The 22943-nt window shown below is 40.3% G+C and overlaps 1 protein-coding gene across 1 annotated transcript in view; it reads left to right on the forward strand.

The window, feature by feature from the left end:
* The window catches only part of LOC126419139 (X-linked retinitis pigmentosa GTPase regulator-like), a 358411-nt gene that overhangs the window by 226040 nt on the left and 109428 nt on the right, over positions 1-22943 (forward strand). Inside the window, exon 11 of the mRNA XM_050086247.1 lies at positions 22465-22611. Coding sequence (XP_049942204.1) covers positions 22465-22611 — 147 coding nt within the window. The remainder of the gene's footprint in view (positions 1-22464; positions 22612-22943) is intronic.

Raw genomic sequence — 22943 nt, forward strand, 5'->3', positions numbered from 1 at the left:
CTAAATGTCTTTTTCCAAAGTTGTTTCACAGAGGAAGATTGCACTGTAGTTCCTTCTCTAGATTTTTGCACAGATGACAAAATGGTAGATATCGAAATAGACGACAGAGGGATAGAGAAACAATTAAAATCGCTCAAAAGAGGAAAGGCCTCTGGACCTGATGGGATACCAGTTCAATTTTACACAGAGTACGCGAAGGAACTTGCCCCCCTTCTTGCAGCGGTGTACCGTAGGTCTCTAGAAGAGCGTAGCGTTCCAAAGGGTTGGAAAAGGGCACAGGTCATCCCCGTTTTCAAGAAGGGACGTCGAGCAGATGTGCAGAACTATAGACCTATATCTCTAACGTCGATCAGTTGTAGAATTTTGGAACACGTATTGTGTTCGAGTATAATGACTTTTCTGGAGACTAGAAATCTACTCTGTAGGAATCAGCATGGGTTTCGAAAAAGACGGTCATGTGAAACCCAGCTCGCGATATTCGTCCACGAGACTCAGAGGGTCATAGATACGGGTTCACAGGTAGATGCCGTGTTTCTTGAGTTCCGCAAGGCGTTCGATACAGTTCCCCACAGTCGTTTAATGAACAAAGTAAGAGCATATGGACTATCAGACCAATTGTGTGATTGGATTGAGGAGTTCCTAGATAACAGGACGCAGCATGTCATTCTCAATGGAGAGAAGTCTTCCGAAGTAAGAGTGATTTCAGGTGTGCCGCAGAGGAGTGTCATAGGACCGTTGCTATTCACAATATACATACATGACCTTGTGGATGACATCGGAAGTTCACTGAGGCTTTTTGCGGATGATGCTGTGGTGTATCGGGAGGTTGTAACAATGGAAAATTGTACTGAAATGCAGGAGGATCTGCAGCGAATTGACGCATGATGCAGGGAATGGCAATTGAATCTCAATGTAGACAAGTGTAATGTGCTGCGAATACACAGAAAGATAGATCCTTTATCATGTAGCTACAAAATAAGGTCAGCAACTGGAAGCAGTTAATACCATAAATTATCTGGGAGTACGCATTAGGAGTGATTTAAAATGGAATGATCATATAATGTTGATCGTCGGTAAAGCAGATGCCAGACTGAGATTCATTGGAAGAATCCTAAGGAAATGCAATCCGAAAACAAAGGAAGTAGGTTACAGTACGCTTGTTCGCCCACTGCTTGAATACTGCTCAGCAGTGTGGGATCCGTACCAGATAGGGTTGATAGAAGATATAGAGAAGATCCAACGGAGAGCAGCGCGCTTTGTTACAGGATCATTTAGTAATCGCGAAAGCGTTACGGAGATGATAGATAAACTCCAGTGGAAGACTCTGCAGGAGAGACGCTCAGTAGTTCGGTACGGGCTTTTGTCAAAGTTTCGAGAACATACCTTCACCGAAGAGTCAAGCAGTATATTGCTCCCTCCTATGTATATCTAACGAAGAGACCATGAGGATAAAATCAGAGAGATTAGAGCCCACACAGAGGCATACCGACAATCCTTCTTTCCACGAACAATACGAGAATGGAATAGAAGGGAGAACCGATAGAGGTACTCAAGGTACCCTCCGCCACACACCGTCAGGTGGCTTGTGGAGTATGGATGTAGATGTAGATGTAGTGGGTCCAATTATTATGCTTGAGAAAAAGAAGCAGCTTATTCTAGTTACTAACTGGCACTTGCTATGGACAGGGTTAATCTAACTGCTTGACTACTCTTGATTATTCTAAGACTAGCTACTCTGCAGCGTTACATGTGTGCCAGACAGAATACAAACCTACTAAAAAACGGCCTGCTCACTGAGCTAACCCCAGTGAGCATGCCCCTGGCACTGGGCTGGCCTACTACTTTTAGAATCGCTGAAGTCCCTATCTATGTTAGTGATGTTAGTATTCTTATTTTACATTATTCTAGTATAACTACTTCCTATCAAATCTAAGTGCATATGTCAAGTCCGGGAATGGTGCTCCTGCTCCCCTGATCCGACAGTGCGGCGGATTCCAGTTGTGAGGCAACTGGCCAGTTCCGCGCTCGGCGGAATTGCAGGTGCACCTGAGTCTTCATCGGGTTATATATCTTCTAACCGTATTGGTTACTAATGAATTCCCTCAAGATCTTTTGGGATATTGCATTTGCCAAATTGTTGAGGACATTGAAGGTCTCGGCACGTCACAGTAATGTGTATGTATCTCTAGTTGGTAGCTGATTCCTAAACTCGAGTGCCACATCGTCATATAACATGCAGTCATAGACGACATGTTCGGGTGTTCCATCCGGAGCACCACAGTCGCACGCTGGTGTCGCCCGTTTTCCAAATCAACATAAATATGTCGGATATGGCCCGTGACCTGTAAGAAAGTGCAGCAGACCTCTACTTGGCTCAAAGTGGCTCATTTGAAGCCTTTCTCCGATGTTCGGTAGTAGCTGGAATACCCTTCTTCCTGTTTCCTCAGTTTCCCATTGCTGTTGCCATAACTCTTCGCCCCTTCTCTTTATTGCGCATCTATCCCCAACTTGTACCCCCATGATTTCCCTGGTCCTATCTATCTTTCCTTTGGAGACCCAGTACCACACTCCCTGTCCTCTAATTTTTATGTCTAAGGGACATAACCCTATTATTGTCAGTAAGGCCCCCCCAGGTGTTGTTCGGTATGCTCCGACTGAACGCAACAGCATATTTCGCTGCACCCTTCTCACGGTCACTGCGGGCACCACCCTCGTGAGCCTGTGTGCCCAAACCCCGCTCGCATATCCTACTAAGGATGTTAGGATGCTGTTATGATAAAGTTTGATCAATTTGGGAGGTAGATGGAATCTTTTATGGCCTATACTGATAAGATTATTTAAAACTTCTAATGCTTGTTTCGTAATGTTTTCTATATGAGTGTTATAATTCCATTTTTCATCTATTGTGACTCCTAGGTATCTAGCCTCTCGACGCCGAAGAACTGGAGTTCCTTCAATTCTGACAGTTGGATTCCTGACGAGACTGCCCTTCATTAATAGATATGTAGATTTGTGTGGTGCAACTTTCATTTTTGCTTCTTGGCACCATTTCTGAAGCACTATCATAGCTTGTTCTATCTTGGGCTCAAGTTCCTCTCGGCTGCGGCCGCCTACCAGCAGGAGGAGGTCGTCAGCATAAGCTATCACGTCTAGCACATCCTCACTTAGTTGTAATTTCTCTAGGAGCGGTTCTATGTTTATATCCCAAAAGAGTGGCCCCAGAACTGATCCCTGGGGACACCCCTTCGTGATGGTTTTACTTGTTCTTCCGCTAGGCGACGATAGCCATACCTCCCTGTCCATACAATAGCTCCTTAGACAGCCATAGAGGGGCCCTGGGCACTCCTTCTCACGCAAGCGGGAGAAGAGCGAGGGCCACCACAGGTTGTCGAAGGCGCCACTGATGTCCACCATGATGCCTACCACATACTTGTGCGGGGTTGAGCTGCAGACCTCAGCTGCCAGGGCAATTGCGTCAGACGCCGATCGCCCCGGCCTAAAGCCGAACTGCCTGTCGCTCATCCCGCACAGCATCCTGTGTGCTGTCAGTCTGTCAGCCAGTAGCTTCTCTAACAGTTTTCCTAAGTTATCTAGGAGGCAGATTGGCCTGTAGGATTTGGGTTCAGTGGGGTCCTTATCCTTCCCTTTTTTTATGATTATTACATTGGCCCTTTTCCAAATTTTAGGGAAACTCCCTGTTCTTAGACACTCATTGAACAGTCCTGTGAGTGACGCCACTAGCTGGGAGGCAAGGAATTGCACCACCTCCGCTATTATGCCGTCTGGCCCCGGTGCTTTGCCCTTTTTTAGTGATTTGATCTGTGCTGCCACTTCTTCCTCTGAGAAGGGGTACACCATGGTGTTATTGGTGTATTCATTTAGATCCTCCCTGCGGATTTGTTGCTGGAGGTCATCCTCCTCATTTACCTAATCATCTGGCAGTAGAGTGCGCAGGAGAACCTCAGCGGTTTCCTGCCACGACTCTGTCATTCTATCTTCGTCTCTGATTGTCGAGAGAACCGCAGGGGACCTGATTTTTTCCCTGACCAGTTTGTGTGGTATTCCCCAAGGATCCGTGGCTAGCTGGCTCAGAACATACCTCTCCCAAATTTGCATTCTTACTTGTTTTAATTCTTTTTGGAATCGTTCTTTTTCTTCCCTGTATTGCTGCAGCCAGAACTGTTTTTCTTGCCAGACGGCACTTCACTGGTAGTACCTCCTCGCCCGTCTCACAGACTGACGCATACGTCCAAGATCAGCAGACCATGGCGATGGGGAAGCCGCCACGGCTCTTCTCCTGGTTGGCACAGCGGCCTTGACCGCGTTAACTATCGATCCTACCAGCTCTTCGGCATATCTATCTATGTCCAGGTCACCTTCAGGCAATGGCGGGATGTCACACTCCCGGGCCAGGCAGTCCCAATCGGTCTTATTGTAATTTAGTTGGATTTCCCATCCTAGGTCCCAGCGGCACCCTTCTTCTCTGAGGCAGAAGGTAATTAGGTTGTGATCACTTGTAGTGGCATGTTCAATAACCTCCCACCCTTCAATGATGCCGATGGTGTTTGCAGTTGCCAGGGTGACATCAGTGTTTGTTCCCTGCCCTCCACCTCCGCTGTAGGTGGGGGGATTACCAGGTTTATTTGCCACTACAAGTTGGGAAGCCATAATTAGTTCTTCAGCCTTCTCACCGTTAGCATCCCTTGTGCCGCTGTACCACATAGGGGACTTGGCATTAATGTCTGCTGTAACAATAACCCTACACCCGCGTAGTGTCAAGATGATTCTCGCAAGGTGGTCTGAGAATTCTTCAAAATTTCCTCCATATTGGAAGTACATGTTTACGATATATATTAAACCTGCTGGTGTTTGTAATTCTATTACATTACAATGACTGTTTGATAGCTGTGTTAGTGTTGTGGCCCTTAGGGCCTTGTTTGTGACTATTAAGACTGCCTTCGGCTCTTCTCCGGTAACGATAGTCTGCCAAGTGGTGGACGTGAAGGAGATCTGCCCCGCCCTAGAGTATGGCTCCTGCAGACAGACTACATCCAGTCTCCTCTCCTCCACTGCCCTCCGAAGCTCCTGCATGACCAGCCGACTGTTATGGGTGTTTATTTGTCCAATTACAATTTCAGATGTTATGGGAAATAGGTGTGGAAATAGCAATCAGGCCATGGTTTGTTGTAATCTGAAGCTATTCGGCCATTTGCAAGGACAGATTGCACATATATCTCTTGCATGTTGAATTCCTTACCTCTTCTCTCGAAAACCCTTCTGTGCAAGTCACGCAGAGCTCCGAAGTCTGTGGGAAGATTCATTGACTTTAACTGTATCCTATCCACAGCCTCCATTGTCAAGAAGGTGACCTTTCTGCCATATTTGTGCCCTATACGTACGACGTGCCTGAGTGCTGTAGTCAGGACAGCCGGCTGCTCCAAACGTGAAAGTTGCATAGCAAGCTCCAGGTTCGGGTAGGTCATTCTAGGATCCGGATCTGGGGCTCTCGGAAATACTTCCATATGCATTGTACTTGTGATTGTATTGTCTTGCACAATGGTTTGGAGAGGGCCTTTTTGAACTGGAACAATGCTATTATTTTCTACCGGTTGCAGGTTGTCTTCTGTTTCCTCTTCTGGCTCCGTCTGTATGCATAGGTCAACCATGATTGTCTGTTTTGGGCTTGTTTTCTCATGATTGGTGATGAAGTTTTCTGCCTCTGGGTTAAGTGTCGAGTTGACCAGAGCCTGGGGCTCTGTCAAGGTATCTGAGTCAGCCATTTCTTCTATTTCTTCAATTTCATCAATTTCTATTTCTAGTTCTGTTTGAGTGCTTGTATCAACCACAATTATCTCCTTTTTCTTTGTCTCCTGGAGAGATTTCAGAAATTTTTTGAATTTCTCTGCTCTTTCTGCGTCCCTTCTTTTCTTGCTTGGCGACTTTCTTTTATTGGTTGATCTGGTTTTGTTATTGCCATCAGCCATAATCTGTTCTGGAAATTAGTCGTTGTTCAAGTAATTTGTATGTTGGACAATTCCTTCCGGTTGTGCCACATGTCTTTTTGCCCCTTCGTGTGCATGGTATGCATACAGCGGATTTTCTACAATCTTTTCTTACATGATCGTCCTCTCCACATTTAGAGCAGGCCGGCTTCCTACTGCAATATTTATGAATGTGATCGATGTCCCCACAATTGTGGCAACGGGGTACGATTAGGTAGTCTTTCACGTTTATGGCGTGAAAGCCTATGTACACCCTGCCCATAGCTGTTAGTTTCCTCCATAGTTCCCCTGTGACTTCTGCAACGTGGTGAACTACGTCTCTGTCCCTAGGTCCTGTCCTGAATCTAAGTTTAAAGTCTTTTAGAAAGGTTTCCATACTTATGTTTGAATCGTCAAAGTTTTGTTGATACAGGGTCTCACATATGTCCTCGTCTGTCATTGATTTTGGGACGTCATACAGAATGACCAATGGCTTTCGCTTTCGGGGGGGTTCACATTTAACTGACTTACATAGTTTTTGGTTTTCTAAAAGCTTATTTTTATCTTCCTCTGAGGCTACATCTACAATAACTACATTTTTTGTTACTTTAACCTTGTTGATCCTGATCTTTTCTCTTACGGGATTTACTGTGGTAGCAAAAACTTCCTGCACCTTCTTTATGTCCTGGCCGGGTAGTGGTCTTAAAAAGACTGTTGTGTCTGGTCGTTTAGAGACCTTCACAATGGTCTCTTTTGTTGTTTGGGCCTTTGACGCAGCTTGTGCTGCGACGCCGGCCCATGTCTTCCCTGGTTGTTTCCTGAGCCTTTCGTTTTCCCTTTCCAGCTCCTCAATTCTCCCTTCTAACTTTGCATTGGCAATCGCCCATGCCTCCAGTTCATTTTTAATTGCCTGCACTGCGGCCTGACTAATTTTCCCATTCTTAATATTTTGATCTAACAACTGTGTAATCCTCATATGTCTTTCTAGATTGCTTTCTTCCGTGGTCTGACCCAGGCCATCCTGTGGCGAGGGATCAGATAGCATCGAAGTCCTTATGGGCGCACTTAAGTCGCTTGTCTCTTCAGTAGCCATCATTGTTAGACAAGCGAAAAAAGGGTTGGAAGCCCGTCTCTTACCCCGGACTGGCTTCTCTGGCATGGGGGGGGGGGGGGGGGGGACTAAAATGCAGCTCGCCCACCAACCTCGTCCCCAGGTCAAGGGCATCCTCGAGCTGCCGAGTTCAGTACACTGTTGCCAGCGTCCTGGTCCCCTTCAGTGGCCTCTTCACCGACGATTTCTCCCAGTGTTTATCGGCAAGTGCACCCCGCACTCCGGAGAAGCGGATGCACTTCTCGTCCTTCGCCGCCTACTAGCCCGAGCTCCCACCTTGCAGGCCAGGGACCCGCTCCTACTCAGGTGGCGGGCCGGTCACCCAGTCATTCAGCGGTCTGGACCCAGCTAACCTGGCCCAGGCGATGTCACCACCCCCTGGGTTTGGCAGAACACGCCCCGGTTACCCACGGGCGCGGCGAAGCGCACTTGCCAACTCGCGCCGAGGTCCCACGCCGACAAAAGAGGTCGCCGGCATGCAGAGCATCAGCTGGTGTTGTGCCCTGCGAAAAGTGAAGGACAGATGGATGGTCCTTCAGACACAGCTCCCCCTGTGCCATGCACCCTTCGCTTTTGCCTTGGGTTGGGGGCGTTTAACGTCCTACCATGACGGGAGTTTAACGTCCTTCCTTGACACAACGACAACCCTCACCGTTCCACAGCCCGGAGGTGTTATGAGAGTGATGATGTGATATAATGATGGTATGGCCCGGGTCTTATGTTGTGGAGTTTGACATCATCGAGACGGTGCGGCACTCAAACCCGAGTTACGTTCCCCGGAGGGCCTCCACACCTACTGGGGGATCATGGCCGACCATGTCTCACCCACCGCTTTTGATAATTCACGCTGGGCCAGTGCGGTTCAGTGAGGATTGCACCCAGTTAAGGGCTAGCCTTTTAACGTCATGCATGGACGGCCCTTCCCGTGTTAGCTTCACCCCATCTAAGGGGGTTACTGAGTGCCGGGGCCACGTCAAGGCCACGGGATAGGACATTACGGTCCCTGCCCCACTCAGGTTCCTTACGTATGACATAATTGGCCAAAGCCGACAGATGGTATCGGACACTAGAATTTATTTGTTTGCTGATTGTGAGGTGAATTTCATTTTGTGATTGTGAGCGGAATAGAGACGAATCCAAATTCATTTAGACTTTACATGAGATAGACACATCACGTTATTACAAAAAGTCGTTTAGCCCATCAGGGAAAATTGAAATCTGTGCACTCGATTTGAAACACGTTACACACTAGCGTGTGATTGAGCTTTCCATTAAATCGCGTATAATAATGAATTTTAAACATACTTGGACTTGTGCACGAAGTTTGAAATTACTTTTCGAGACGAATACTGATTTTTGATAAAAACAAACCGAAAATTTATTCAAAATATTGACGTTCTGTTTTAACTTTTAAATATAACCCTGGGGTCCAGTGGACCCCACCCTTTCCTTTTTAAGTTATTTATCTTTGAAAACAGAAGGTAGGGATATTTCACTCCTATGTAAATTCTGTTGGCATCCATGTGATGATTTTGCACTATAGCCCGCCAGCTGTCAGTCTGCTCCTGGCTGCCTGCAGAGCAAACAACCTGCTGTGGGGTCTGCTGGGCCCCAGTGTTATATTAACGTGTGCATTTTTTAAGTTGTAAGTTTTTGTTTACATTTGAGTTTCATCAGTTTGTACTAACAAAATGGCAGAAAATTCATGTGATAGGCCAGACTTAATTCTAGCTTTGTTAGAAGCAAGTGAGGAAGAAGATTCAGAAAGCCTATTTGGTGATGATACTGATTCTGATCCAGATGTTCTTGAAGATGATTTTGATGATGAACTGGTTGCTAGTGAACCTAACGATGTGCTGAATAGTGGTAAGCCTCGTGAAATAGAAAATGAAGATAGTCAAGAAGATGGTAGCAGTGAAAATGAGGAACACCGATGAAATAGACCTCTGATTCGGGGGAGGAACAAAAATACGCCATATATTTGGTCCACCAAAGAGCCAGTACGCCATGGAAGAGTTGCAGAAAGAAACCTGGTAATGCATTTACCTGGTCCTAAGGCAGCTGCTAAAGAGGTAGGAACACCTGAAAATGCTTGGAAGCTTCTAATTGATGATGCGATGCTAGAAGAGATAGCTATGTGAACTAACGAAGAAATAGACAGACAAGTATGTAACATTGTAAGGCATTCGTATCAGCGGAATACATGTAAAAACGAAATGATTGCGTACATAGGGCTTTTGTACTTAGCTGGTGTGCACAAACATTCAAAAAGGAATTGATAAGAAGTTTGGTCAACTGAGTTAGGGTTTTCTATTTACAGAGCTACTATGTCCTTACCTCGATTTCGCTTTATAAGTACTTGCTTGCGCTTTGATGACAAAGCCACTAGGCAAGAGAGAATAAGAGATGATCGTTTGGCTGCGATACGATTTTTGTGGGACACTGTCATACTTATTACACACCATTTCAGCAATGCACCAATGATGAACAACTTCTAGGCTTTCGTGGTCGATGTGGATTCAGGGTATACAGGAAATCAAAACCAGGCAGGTATGGTTTGAAAATAGTTATGCTGAACGATTGTAAGTCCAGTTACATGTTAAATGCAATTTCCTACATTGGAAAAGTAAAAACCCTGAACAGTGATCCTTTACCCAAATATTATTTGAGGAAGCTATCTGAGCCAATTTATGGGACAAATCGTAACATTACAACAGACAACTGGTTCACGTTCGTCCCGTTGTTCAACAAAAAGCTTGTCGACCACAAACTAACAATGGTTGGAACAATGAGGGCTAACAAAACTGAGATACCTGCAAAAATTTTGCAATCTAAACCTGCAGGAGAATTGTTATTTGCTTTCGATCATAATACCTTAGTTTCCTATAGCCCCAAAGAGAAGAAAAATGTTATTTTGCTCTCGACAATGCATCACAGTGCAAATGTAGATGCGGAGACCAAGACACCCAAAATAATTCTTATCTATAACTCAACGAAAGGAGGGACTGATATTTTTGACAAATTGTGCCATGGTTACAGTGTCAGCCGGTGAACGAAACATGGCCAGTAAGATTCTTTTTCGGGATGTTGGGTCAATGTGGCGTCAACTCTATGGTTTTGTACCTTTTGAATGCAAAAAATCCTAAACTCAGCTGAAGGAAGTATTTGCAGATGTTGGCAAAGAACTTGATAAAATCACGGCTCTATGAACGACTGGAAATTCCAACGAGAGGAATCAAACTTGCTATTCGAGATATACTGAAGATTGAAGATTCCAGCAAAACGTCAAGTTGCAAATGATGGCGAGTCACCTAGAAAACAACGCTGCTCCTTCTGCCCTAGAGCAAGAGATCGGAAAACGAAACTTCTCTGTTCATCATGTTGATCTGCTATGTGTGAGGAACATCGTGCAATGGTTTGCAGAGATTGTACAGAATAGAAAAAGGACATAAACCACTTCAAGGCAAATAATCAATTTTTCTTACATTTTTCACTTAATGGTTAATTAATTTTGTTAGAATTCAATGATCTAAAATTTATTTAACATTATGTGAAATAAATGTAGTTTATAGTGTGTAAATAAAAGTCTTGGTAACAGATTTAATTACTTTTCAATTTATACCTATTTTATAAGAGCCTATAACTATGAAGTAAGAGGATTTGCGTAATTTTTGTAGTAAAAAGTGTCTTTTTTTGTGTGGTATTATAAGAAAATCTTTAAATGCTTTCACTTTTCCAAAAACACTAAATTATTTTACATTTTGTGTACTTTTTGAAAACATTAGTAGATTCAGTCCAGTTTTTAAAGTTTCAAATTTTATTTATTTTGTTGGAAATCAATACGTTCTAGTAAATAAGAATGTAACATCTTTTGAAAATTGCTACTAAAATTCGATAAGACAAGTTTTCCAACCAAAAATTGTTTCAGCACGATTAAATGTACATGAGAAATATGTAAACAAAATATTTTCAAAAAAGTATGGTAATATAAGAAGAAATACATTGAGGTCAATGAGACCCCAAGGTTATATTTGTGTATATTCTAATAAGTGTTATATTTAAAGGTTAATTAGGACATATATCACCTTGATAATCACATTGCTTAGTAACACTGTAATGCAAATCAATTCATTCATTAGAATGATTTGCGATGTAATAAGTCCCATTACACATACAAACTGTTACACGGAATTTGCTGATCAAATGAGAGTACAAGAATGTTCTTTTCCAGAAATTCCAATAAACCAGCGGTTTCAAAAGTTAAATTACCAGCTGTTGTGTAACTTCATTGATATTGCATTTCACTGACGAACACTCTTCTTATTGATAAATGAACATTAATTGCAAGTAGATTTTGAATACTCACCAACACTGCCAAGCAGCAGTTAACATCACAACCAGTAATAAATGCCGATATAATTGAATGGGCATTACTTCATTAGAACAGAGCAATCAGCTTCCAATACTAGGATAAACTGTACCAGGTGGAATTGTTAAAATCTTGTGGAAGTGTAATAATGTTGATCTGAACACTTCTATCATACATTATTATTTCACATTAACTGGACATATTATCAGTTGGAAACGAATTCACCCACAACAGATTGTCCCATGCCACTACTAAACTTTTATCGTGATTCTTCACAAGAGATCTCAAGAAGCCGGGATCAAGAAACAAGAAAAGAACAGACATCGGTATAGTAGCACTTTTGCAAGATCTTTATGGAGATTTGGAAACGCTATCTGAGGAAAGTGATGTAGAGATCCTAGATAGTTTTAATGTAAAAAGATTTGTTATTAAAACCTTGCAGTTCTATCTGTTACATCACCATATGCACAGAGGCACTTTCAACTGAAACAACAAACAGTCTCTCAGAAACAGCACCGAAACAGATGTAAGATTGATGCTGTCCTCAAAATCTTTATGAAACTATCCTTATAATCGTTTCAAGGCCACAATGAATTGTTCAAACCTTGTGATTTCTTCAACAACAGTGATTGTAGGGGAAGTGGACTGTCGTTGTCAGACTGTGTCCCTTCTACAACACGATTCTCTTTTTAAATGCATCCCCATCAAAATCAGAAAGAAGTTAACTTTGCAATGTCTTACTGTGGGGGCAGTGTGCAGTCAAGTCCACTTAAAATGCAGTCTGAAGTCCATTCTTGATTTTCTAATTTTCATTGCTGCACTCCTTTTCCCTTCATAAATTCAACAATAGAGAGATTTAAGTTAAAAATAGTTTCAGGCGTGCCCCTTGACTTAGCCAACATACTTTGCCATAATATATGAATTCTGTATACCCTTCATTCATTTACACTGAAAACTGTTGCAACTGACAGTAGGAATAATTGACTATTGTCAATTAACTCTTTAAATTCTTTTGCATGGTATTCTAATGTCATTTCATAGCAAATATTCAGTACCTCTCATCATGCGAATTGAGAACTCTCAACCCTCTCTTCTGTCATTCCCATTCATTTTAAAGGATTGCCGTGATAGATTGCTCGACTGCCTCTTTTTCTGCAAGCAGACATTCGACCTGTGAATGTCCTTCATACCACGAACACATAGCGAAGGTTAAAAAGCACTGACTGCATGGTTCTGCCAAACACAGAGAGCCAACCAGAAAGTGTCGCACCGCAATGCTAAATGAAATGTCGCATTGTTACAGGTATTTCCAAGAAGGACCGAACAAAGCCAAATGACATGCTGGGCTTTGCCCCATCTGCAGCCTGCACATGTTGCTCCCGTAAAGTTTGACACCCCATGGCTGGCCCTGTTGTAGAGCCTTAAATTTGACGTTTGAACATAGAGTGGTATTGTAGTGTAGTAGTTAGCTAATGAGTGTCATGTGCAGAAGGTTGTGGGTTTGAATCTGGTCAGGTGCTTCACAATTTTTTTATTTTTAAATAGTTATTGAAGTTACTTTCGTCATTAGTTTTACTCAGTTAATTGGCTTAAGTGTTAAAGAAACCTTTGCCATGCCATTTTAATCTATTGACTTTTACATTTACTCTTATTTTTTCTCCCTGTCTTTTTTACTCTTTTTGCATGTTATTTCAATTTTTTTTTTGTATTTATTTTGATTTAATTTCTTCTGTTTGAACCTCTTTTATTTTTGGCATTGTTGTTATGTCCATTTCTATTTCTGATTTTGTGTATTTTCTTATAATCCCTTATTTCATTTAAATCTACATCTGAATTAATTTTGACCGTGGTGCAACAGCAATATGTTTTAAATGTTAGTACGTCAATTACCATCCAAAAAAATGTACATCTTGTACCTAATGAAAAATATGTTTTGACAGCCAATGTAAATATATTATTTTGTCTTTTGTTTTTCAACCATTATATCAGCATTTTCAAACATTTAAATATTGTGATAATAAATAAAAATAATTAAAATCACACACCAAAGATTACAAATGAAAACAGAATGAGAGGAAGAGAAAATAGAGCAAACCAAAAAGTTAAAATTAATTAATGAATTGTATAAAAATAAGGATCAGAATAATTTTGATAACTATTTAAAAATAAAAAAGTTTGAAGCACCTTATGAGATTTGAAGCCTCAAACTTCTGCACATCATCCTTGTATGCTAACCAACATGCTGTAACACTACTAAGTGAATAGCTGTCAATTGTAAGGCACTAGAACATCAAACAAAATTACAAAATATTTTTTTCATTGAATTCTTGCAAACAACAGCCCACCAAGGGGAATGCCTGCAGGCAGTTATACTTGGGACCCTAACATACACGCAATTTCACTGTCCACATAAAAGAGTCTTTAAATAGTAAAATGTCACCAGTAGGAATATTCTGTGACTTACCCAAAGTATTTGATTGTGTGAACCATAACACTATATTAGAGAAATTACAATTCTATGGTATAAATGGAACAGCATATGAGTGGTTTAAGTCATATCTACAGAATAGGAAGCATAAAGTCTCTACATACGCTTCAAGTGATTCAAAGGAGTTTGCCATTTCATCTAACTGGGGTGAAATTACATTAGGTGTTCCACAAGGTTCGATCATGGGTCCCCTCCTGTTCTTTATATGTGTGAATGACCTCCCTTCTTATGTGAAACAAGATGCTGAACTGACATTGTTTGCTGATGATACAAGCATAATTATTAATCCAGTAAAAGAAAGTCTGATAGAAAATGGTACAAATAGGGTCTTTGGAAAAGTTATTAATTGGTTTTCTGCGAATGGGCTTGCTCTGAACTTGCTTCTGGGGCAACTCAACACTTAGGCAAAAGGTATTCACTGCTCAAAAGAAAGTAGTTAGAATAATGTGTGGGGTTCATAGTCGCACACCTTGTAGGCATCTGTTTAAAAGGTTAGGAATTCTTACAACTGCTTCACAGTACTCAGTAATGAAATTTTTTCTCAACAACATGGACCAGTTTAAAATCAACAGCGACATTCATGATTACAATACCAGAAAAAAGAAAGACCTACACTATCCTTTACTTACCCTATCTTTGGCACAGAAAGGGGTAAAATGTGCTGCTGTAAAACGTTTTGATAAATTACCAGATGAATAAAATGTCTGACAGACAGCAGTAATAGTTTCAAGAACAAATTGAAATCATACCTCCTTGACAACTCCTTCTATACCATAAATGAATTCTTGAATATGAGTAAATAATTCTGGAGATATAATATGTGCATTTCGTGCCATTTGAGGTAATGGGATAGATAATAGAAATATTTAGGTATAACACTATAATGTGTGGGGAAAAAAACTTGTTTCCTGTGCACATTTCTTGTGCATTTGACACGTTCCACATCATAACAGTTTTTGCGTGCTATTGATCAATGGAACATGCAATTAACAAACTAACAAGAATGGAAATTACATGGGGTCTAGCAATACCCTCACCATGCCATCTGAAGTGTAACCAAGCGACCATTGAAAAGTCAGAATTGGAATGCCAAACAAAAAGCCCTATGTTTCGCCCACATACAGGTTTTTATTCATTTTCTTACTCAGGTCGTTTTTGGAATATTGAAGCCACTAGAGATAGTGGTCATGTGTGCATGAGGTGTGCCTGTGTGTGTGTGAATGTGTGTGTGTTTTCCTTTCTTTTCTGAAGAAAGCTTTGGCCAGAAGCTTAGGGTGTAACAGTCTTTTCATTGTGCCTATCTGCAACACAATGTGTCATCTTTATGGTGAGTAACAATCTGTCCTTTACAAAATTGTTGATATTCCAAACTCAACTTTCCATTGTTTGGTACTAAAATCGACTTTACAAAGAGACAGATTAACATTAACACAGTTCCAGCCGCTGTCAGACTATAAAGAGCTTTTATCAATTATAATTTTACATATTATTGTTAGAATGTATGCATAATTACACTTACAATGAAAGGAAATGATCCTATGGCATTTGTTGATGGGGATCCACCCTGGGGTGGTTCGGCTGCGTAGGGAAAGTCTTTTAATTTGACACCACTTTGGTGACTTCCACGCTGATGACGATGAAATGATGATCAGGACAGCATGACACCCAATTCCCAAGTGTATAAAATCTCCAACCCAGCCAGGAATCGAGCACAGATCCCATGCCTGGCAGTCAGCTGTGCTGACCACTCAACTGTGGAGGTGGACAAACTTACAAGTTATGAATGTTCAAAATCCAAGTGACGATTTTAGTTTGACCAAATGCAGTAACATGTTTTACATAAATAGAATTTTGATAGGAATACTATCTCATTGTGAAAATTAATAACAAGTGTTTTTCAAATATTCAATCCAGAATAATTCTAATTTACATTTTAGTTACATAATGATTTTTGATACTAATACACACAGTGGATCATGGACAAATACTGAACACGTTATTACAGATAGATACTTCATGAATACAATTTATAAGTTTCTAAGCTGGTTACATAGTATCATGTTGTCTTCTAGAATGTTCTACTAACTAGTTTTACACAAAATAATAACAACTTGACATCCAACAGTACATTTTTTAAGTAAATTCAAAAGTTTCAAACTGACAAGACTTGGAAATTATGAATGACAAAAGTTAACAGAGGTTACTAAACACTTCCTTATTCACGATCTATGTATCAGTTTCTACAGTACAAATAAAAGTTGGATGTTGTATTATAATCCATTCATCATAAGAATAAACCTGATGTAAACATTGCACTATGTATTCTTCCACGTTTGCTGGAATCTCATTGGATTTCCGTTTCATGTGGGACTGCAACCAAGCAGTCTCGACTTACTGTCGAGTACAATAATAAGAGTATGTTTTGTGCTGTGCGTTACGCGCACATCGACTTAGGGATAATATTAGACAACAAATTTACCAGCGCATTTAACTTGGATAGCACTGGCAGGTCAACTGGTACAGTTAGTCTGCAGCGAATGGCCAGCTGCAGTTCACATGTAAAAAGAGACAAGCAGAGGATCAATATAGCCTCAAATGTCATATCATTTTAAGCAGATTGAAATAATACATTGCAAATCTCCCACAATATGCCCCTTAGACGACTAGATGAAAACCTCAACATGTTATCGTTTTTAGCTAATGTACTATTATAATTAAAAACAAGAATGATGAAAATTCCTAACTTAACTGCAGAGTAATTTTTCTGCATAAACTGTGTATAATGTAAGAGAGTATTGAAGTATTTCACCATATAGTTAAATATTGAAGCCACTGAATGTATTACTTACGTACAGTCAGTCATCTGGTAATCTCTTAGCTCCTTCCTTATCCGAATCCGAGAAATGAATTTCAGTTCTGGGAGTGTCACCTGCTACATTGATAACGAGCCTATCATCAACAGAATCCTCAAAGCCAACCACACGCATCATTTTCTCTTCTTCTTTTATGGCAAGCCGTGCTATATCCTACCAGCATTCTGGAGAGCCGTTTGAGAAAGCTGCATGCATTAGTTCCAGTATGTCTGGCAGCTTAACAGTCTTGTTACTTCTCGGGCCAAATCCTGCAGCTTGGCTTCAGATCAGATCTGTTGGGTTCATATTGTAATGGTACAGTAGCAAATGTAAAAATGCAGCATTTGTATGATGTGCTTGATGCTGTGAAAATGGTTGTTTTTCATGTTTCTACAATACTTATCTACCTCTGTGGTATAAAATGATGGACATGGTCCAAATAAAGAGGGTTTGGTTTTTCATTTTTGCCTTGAAACATTAAATTGTTAAGTTTTCTTAATTTAAATAACTATTTTGAGCAGTCTTTCATAAAACACCGATAATTAAGATTTTTGAAATGGAAACAAATTTTGCACCCAATATATAATTAGAAACAAGAAGACATACATCATTCATAAGAAATGATGACGAGTTTTATAATTACGAGATGTTGGTACTTCAAATTGAACAAGGAAAAAAAAAAATATTGGTGAGTTTCAACCAATGCATGAATAATCACAATCAGTTCTCATCCTATTATGCTACCGACTGCGCTACATGTTCAATGTGAGTTTATTTATCTATAGAACACTAGGAAAACTTCAGAGCCAATTATCTCCATAAATTTATGAAAAACATTAAGAACAGCCTATTTCTCGGCACTGTTTAATCGTGTTTCACTTTGGAACAGAAAGCAGCCTGAGCCATTTTTATACTGCGCATTGACAGCGCGACAATCAGAGCACAATGCTGCAGAGGCTGCGACTGTACACGATTTTTGAAATAAAAACTACCTAGCTAAAGTGTGATTAAGAAAAACGTTGATGGCTGTTAATACATTTTAATATCTTAAAGTTTAATTTAACGTAACTTAGTAATAAGATATCTAATACATAAGTAGGACCTACTTCCAAGAGCGTAACAACACCAGTACACCTGTGCTACGGCTACTGACCAATCATCAGGTTTATTCTTATGATGAACGGATTATAATCCATACCTTTATATTGTCATGTGCTTATAATGTTTAATTGCTTATGTTGTATGCTTAACTGTGTAGTGCATTATCTTGTAATTGCTGCTACATAATTATTTATCATTATTATCATTAGCTAATTATGCAGTGTCTGTACCTTGTATCTAGTGACATTTTCCTAAGTTTTTTAACTTTTGATGACACCAGTTGCATATAAAGATGCTCAAAGGTGAATAAAGCATTTCTATTTGTATGGGGCCTAGCATACTTCATATTGCAAATTTACTTTTTAAAAAGATGGTGCCTTTCAGAAATGATTATGTGCTAATAAACACAACCAGAACATTACATTTAACTGGAAAATATCTGAGGGTGAATAATTAACCCAACTGAAATAGTACCTATGTGGGAAGTTAACCCACCTTTTGTGTCCAAGATTCCCGTTTACAGTGCTGCACTTTCAGCTTGAATACTTTAATCGTAATGATTATAGATTTAAGATTTTTCTCATATAACACTTCACTGCAAATACAAAACTGACAGAGTATTGTTGATTGAACTTATGTGGAAAGACAACATGATAGAACACACTATGTTAGATTCCATTCAAGTTATTTTCTACCCCAATACCAATAGCTTGCATTTCAAACATGTGCAGCTGCTGGAAATGCAATATTCAAGTCTACATAAATGGACGACTGACAGTCAAAATAATCTGACTATGACATGTTACCTCCAGAGGAGTAAACTTGAAGTTACAGCACTTACTATGACTGTCAGGAAGGTAAAAGTTTACTTTTACTTTCTTGTTCATTGACAAAATATTTACAGTAACAGTTATTACCATAGAAGTATTCAGGTTAGAAATGTAATACTGAGAAGGTGTGAGATATTTTGCATATATTTTTTGTTGCTGATGATTCGAGATTTTCATTTTGAAACTAGTACCTAACCTCAGCAATACACAAGATACTTCCACTCACCTATTTAATAGAAATACCTAAATATATCTTAGTGACTAATTTATAACCACCAGCCCAATGGGCCAAAATGTTGCACATCCTATTGATTAAAACGTCAAATCAGAACTGTTAGCCCTTTGACTGCCGTAGAGAAATGAAGTCGTCCTGCTCCACTGTTCCCCACAAACTGTTGATAAGTTTAAGGGCAGCCTCTGGGATTTCCTGCAGCACTAATGATGAGTGTAAGCATCCCTTGCCGCAATATATTACAGTGGACAAAATTAAGTGCACTGAGTCACAGGTACTTCCATCATCTAGAGATATTAACATACATAACCATGTTTCCGCAGTTTTCCAGTAACTGTTTAAAAGTTTCACCTGCATAGTTCAAGTGTGCATCTACGTTTACTGCTGTGGTCCCTCACTGCAGATTTTGACTTCACTTTGCGTATTTTCGTCAGTATTAACTTCCAGTTCTTATGTTCTATGAGAGGAATGCCACATCACTGTGATTGTACAGATAGAGAAATTCTGACATACTCACTTGGAGTTGTGAGTGTGACTTATCTGATGTCAGTAGCAGTGATGAATCTTCGATGGAAACTTTGAGTAGTAGTCCTTAGCCCTTTGCATCAAGTATTACTACACATTGGTTTGATGCTTCTACAAGAGGTACAGTCTGCAGTTATTTGAAATCTGAGAAATCATAAAGTGATAATAAATGCTTCAGGAGAAAAAGCACATCTCAGTAACACTTTTGACTGGAATCAGGCTGATTTCCAATCATTAAAGTATGCATTTGTTGTCTCAGCTTCAGTACACAAATGTCAGCTGGCTAATGACTCAAGCATTCTGCCATTTTAATGATATTTCTGTCTGTTGCAGTTTATAGAAGACAAAACAAATTGATTTTATTTTTGTGCCAGGGCCAGTACTCCAGAATCTGTGCATTCTTGATTTTCAAAGTAGAAAGATACTGAATTTGAGGAATATTATTGTTTTGTTCCCATTTGTCTTTTAATGACTCAAGTTAAAAAGTTGAAAATAAGTGACTATTGGCCCAGAGATATACATTTAAGCACTCCAGCTTGAATGAATTGTATCCCAAGAAAGTTTTATTTTACTTTTGAGAATACAACACATTAGTGACAACTCTGTGAGTACTGGAAGCAACAGTTTGTTTAAAATTTGGAATATTGTCAATACAGTTGGTACAAAGAACCCCAAAAGTGCCCCACTTGTGACAAGATACTTTCCGGGACTGGATCAGACTCTGAATGTGGCTCTCCAGCAGGGATACGACTTCCTCAAATCCTGCCCTGAAATGAGATCCATCCTTCATGAAATCCTCCCCACTCCACCAAGAGTGTCTTTCCGCCGTCCACCTAACCTTCGTAACCTCTTGGTTAATCCCTATGAAATCCCCAAACCACCTTCTCTACCCTCTGGCTCCTACCCTTGTAACTGCACCCGGTGTAAAACCTGTCCCATGCACCCTCCCACCACCACCTACTCCAGTCCTGTAACCCGGACGGTGTACACGATCAAAGACAGAGCCACGTGTGAAAGCACCCACGTGATTTACCAACTGATCTGCCTACACTGTGAAGCTTTCTATGTGGGAATGACCAGCAACAAACTGTCCATTCCCATGAATGGACACAGGCAGACAGTGTTTGTTGGTAATGAGGATCACCCTGTGGCTAAACATGCCTTGGTGCACGGCCAGCACATCTTGGCACAGTGTTACACCGTCCGGGTTATCTGGATACTTCCCACTAACACCAATCTATCAGAACTCCGAGGATGGGAACTTGCCCTTCAGTATACCCTCTCTTCCCGTTACCCACTAGGCCTCAACCTCCGCTAATTTCAAGTTGCCGCCACTTATATCTCACCTGTCATTCAACAACATCTTTGCCTCTGTACTTCCGCCTCGACTGACATCTCTGGCCAAACTCTTTGCCTTTACAAATGTCTGCATGTATCTATATATGTGTGGATGGATATGTGTGTATTTGTGCGAGTGTATACCTGTCCTTTTTTCCCCCTAAGGTAAGTCTTTCCGCTCCCGGATTGGAATGACTCCTTACCCTCTCCCTTAAAACCCACATCCTTTCATCTTTCCCTCTCCTTCCCTCTTTCCTGATGAAGCAACCGTGGGTTGCGAAAGCTTGAAATTTGCGTGTGTGTTTGTGTTTATTTGTGTGTCTATCAACATACCAACGCTTTCGTTTGGTAAGTTACATCATCTTTGTTTTTTTATATATATATATATATATATATATATATATATATATATATATATATATATATATATATATATATATATATAAAAAGAAAGATGATGAAACTTACCAAACAAAAGCGCTGGCAGGTCGATAGACACACAAACAAACACAAACATACACACAAAATTCTAGCTTTCGCAACCTATGGTTGCCTCGTCAGGAAAGAGGGAAGGAGAAGGAAAGACAAAAGGATATGGGTTTTAAGGGAAAGGGTAAGGAGTCATTCCAATCCCGGGAGCGGAAAGACTTACCTTAGGGGGAAAAAAGGACAGGTATACACTCGCACACACACACATATCCATCCACACATACACAGACACAAGCAGACATTTGTAAAGGCAAAGAGTTTGGGCCCAAACTCTTTGCCTTTACAAATGTCTGCTTGTGTCTGTGTATGTGTGGATGGATATGTGTGTGTGTGCGAGTGTATACCTGTCCTTTTTTCCCCCTAAGGTAAGTCTTTCCGCTCCCGGGATTGGAATGACTCCTTACCCTCTCCCTTAAAACCCATATCCTTTTGTCTTTCCTTCTCCTTCCCTCTTTCCTGACGAGGCAACCATAGGTTGCGAAAGCTAGAATTTTGTGTGTATGTTTGTGTTTGTTTGTGTGTCTATCGACCTGCCAGCGCTTTTGTTTGGTAAGTTTCATCATCTTTCTTTTTAGATATATTTTTCCCACGTGGAATGTTTCCCTCTATTATATATATATATATATATATATATATATATATATATATATATATATATATATATCCCACGTGGAATGTTTCCCTCTATTATATTCATATATAAAGTAATCTAGATGTGATTCCCATAGTTGTCAATGTGAGTAGGTTAGCAGTAGCCACGAAATTTGATGTAATTCTCATTCAAGATGTGATTTACAGAAAATGATGTGTGAATGCATGTACGGAGTGAGTGAACTGCTTTCCAATAGGTGCTATATGATCACAAGTTTTTTCTGTGTTTGTATGTATTGTTATTTTGCAGGTTCTTTTATTTATACCTGATTGATACTAACTATTTTAGTGCCACTACTGTTTCCTTAATCTAATAGCTGGAACTGGTATATACTTAACAAATATAGTATTAAAATGCCAAAACTATGCCACTGGTAGGACCTTTTCCACACTTGTATAGTGTTGGCTTTTTTTTTTTTTTTCTTCATGAGGAGCCTAAAGTAAAGTTGTTGGTAAAATTAGACATAAATCATATCATTTTAATTGTGTTTTTGTAGGAAGACAGCACAGTGACACAGCCGTTGAAACAGAACCAGAAACTTGCACCTATCCTGAGGTCCAGTGGTTCATGTGAGAGTGCAAGTGATAATGGCAGTGAGAGCAGTAGTGACAGCCACAAAAATGAGGAGCAGTCAGGAAACCTGGTAAGAAAAGAATTTTTCTTAAGTCAAATACAGTTATAAACATTTTTCCACCTAACAAATGGCAGCCAACAAAGACAATAGCGGAAATGCTGTGACACCAATGTTCACAGTCTGGCATGAGAAATAATATGCTTCAAAGGAATAAACTCAATTGAAACCTAGACGAAATGGGACTATATGGGACAGAAAAGATCTTTGCCAGCAGTGGGCAAGAGTGTCACCAAAGAACAATAATAATAGAGTAGAGAGGTGAGAAGGTAACAGGTGAGAGAAAAATGGACAGTGAAAGAGAAGAGGGTGAGAAGAAGAAAGTGAGGAAGAAAATATGTGAA

This window comes from Schistocerca serialis, chromosome 9 (genome assembly GCF_023864345.2).
Source record: "Schistocerca serialis cubense isolate TAMUIC-IGC-003099 chromosome 9, iqSchSeri2.2, whole genome shotgun sequence".
NCBI lineage: Eukaryota > Metazoa > Arthropoda > Insecta > Orthoptera > Acrididae > Schistocerca > Schistocerca serialis.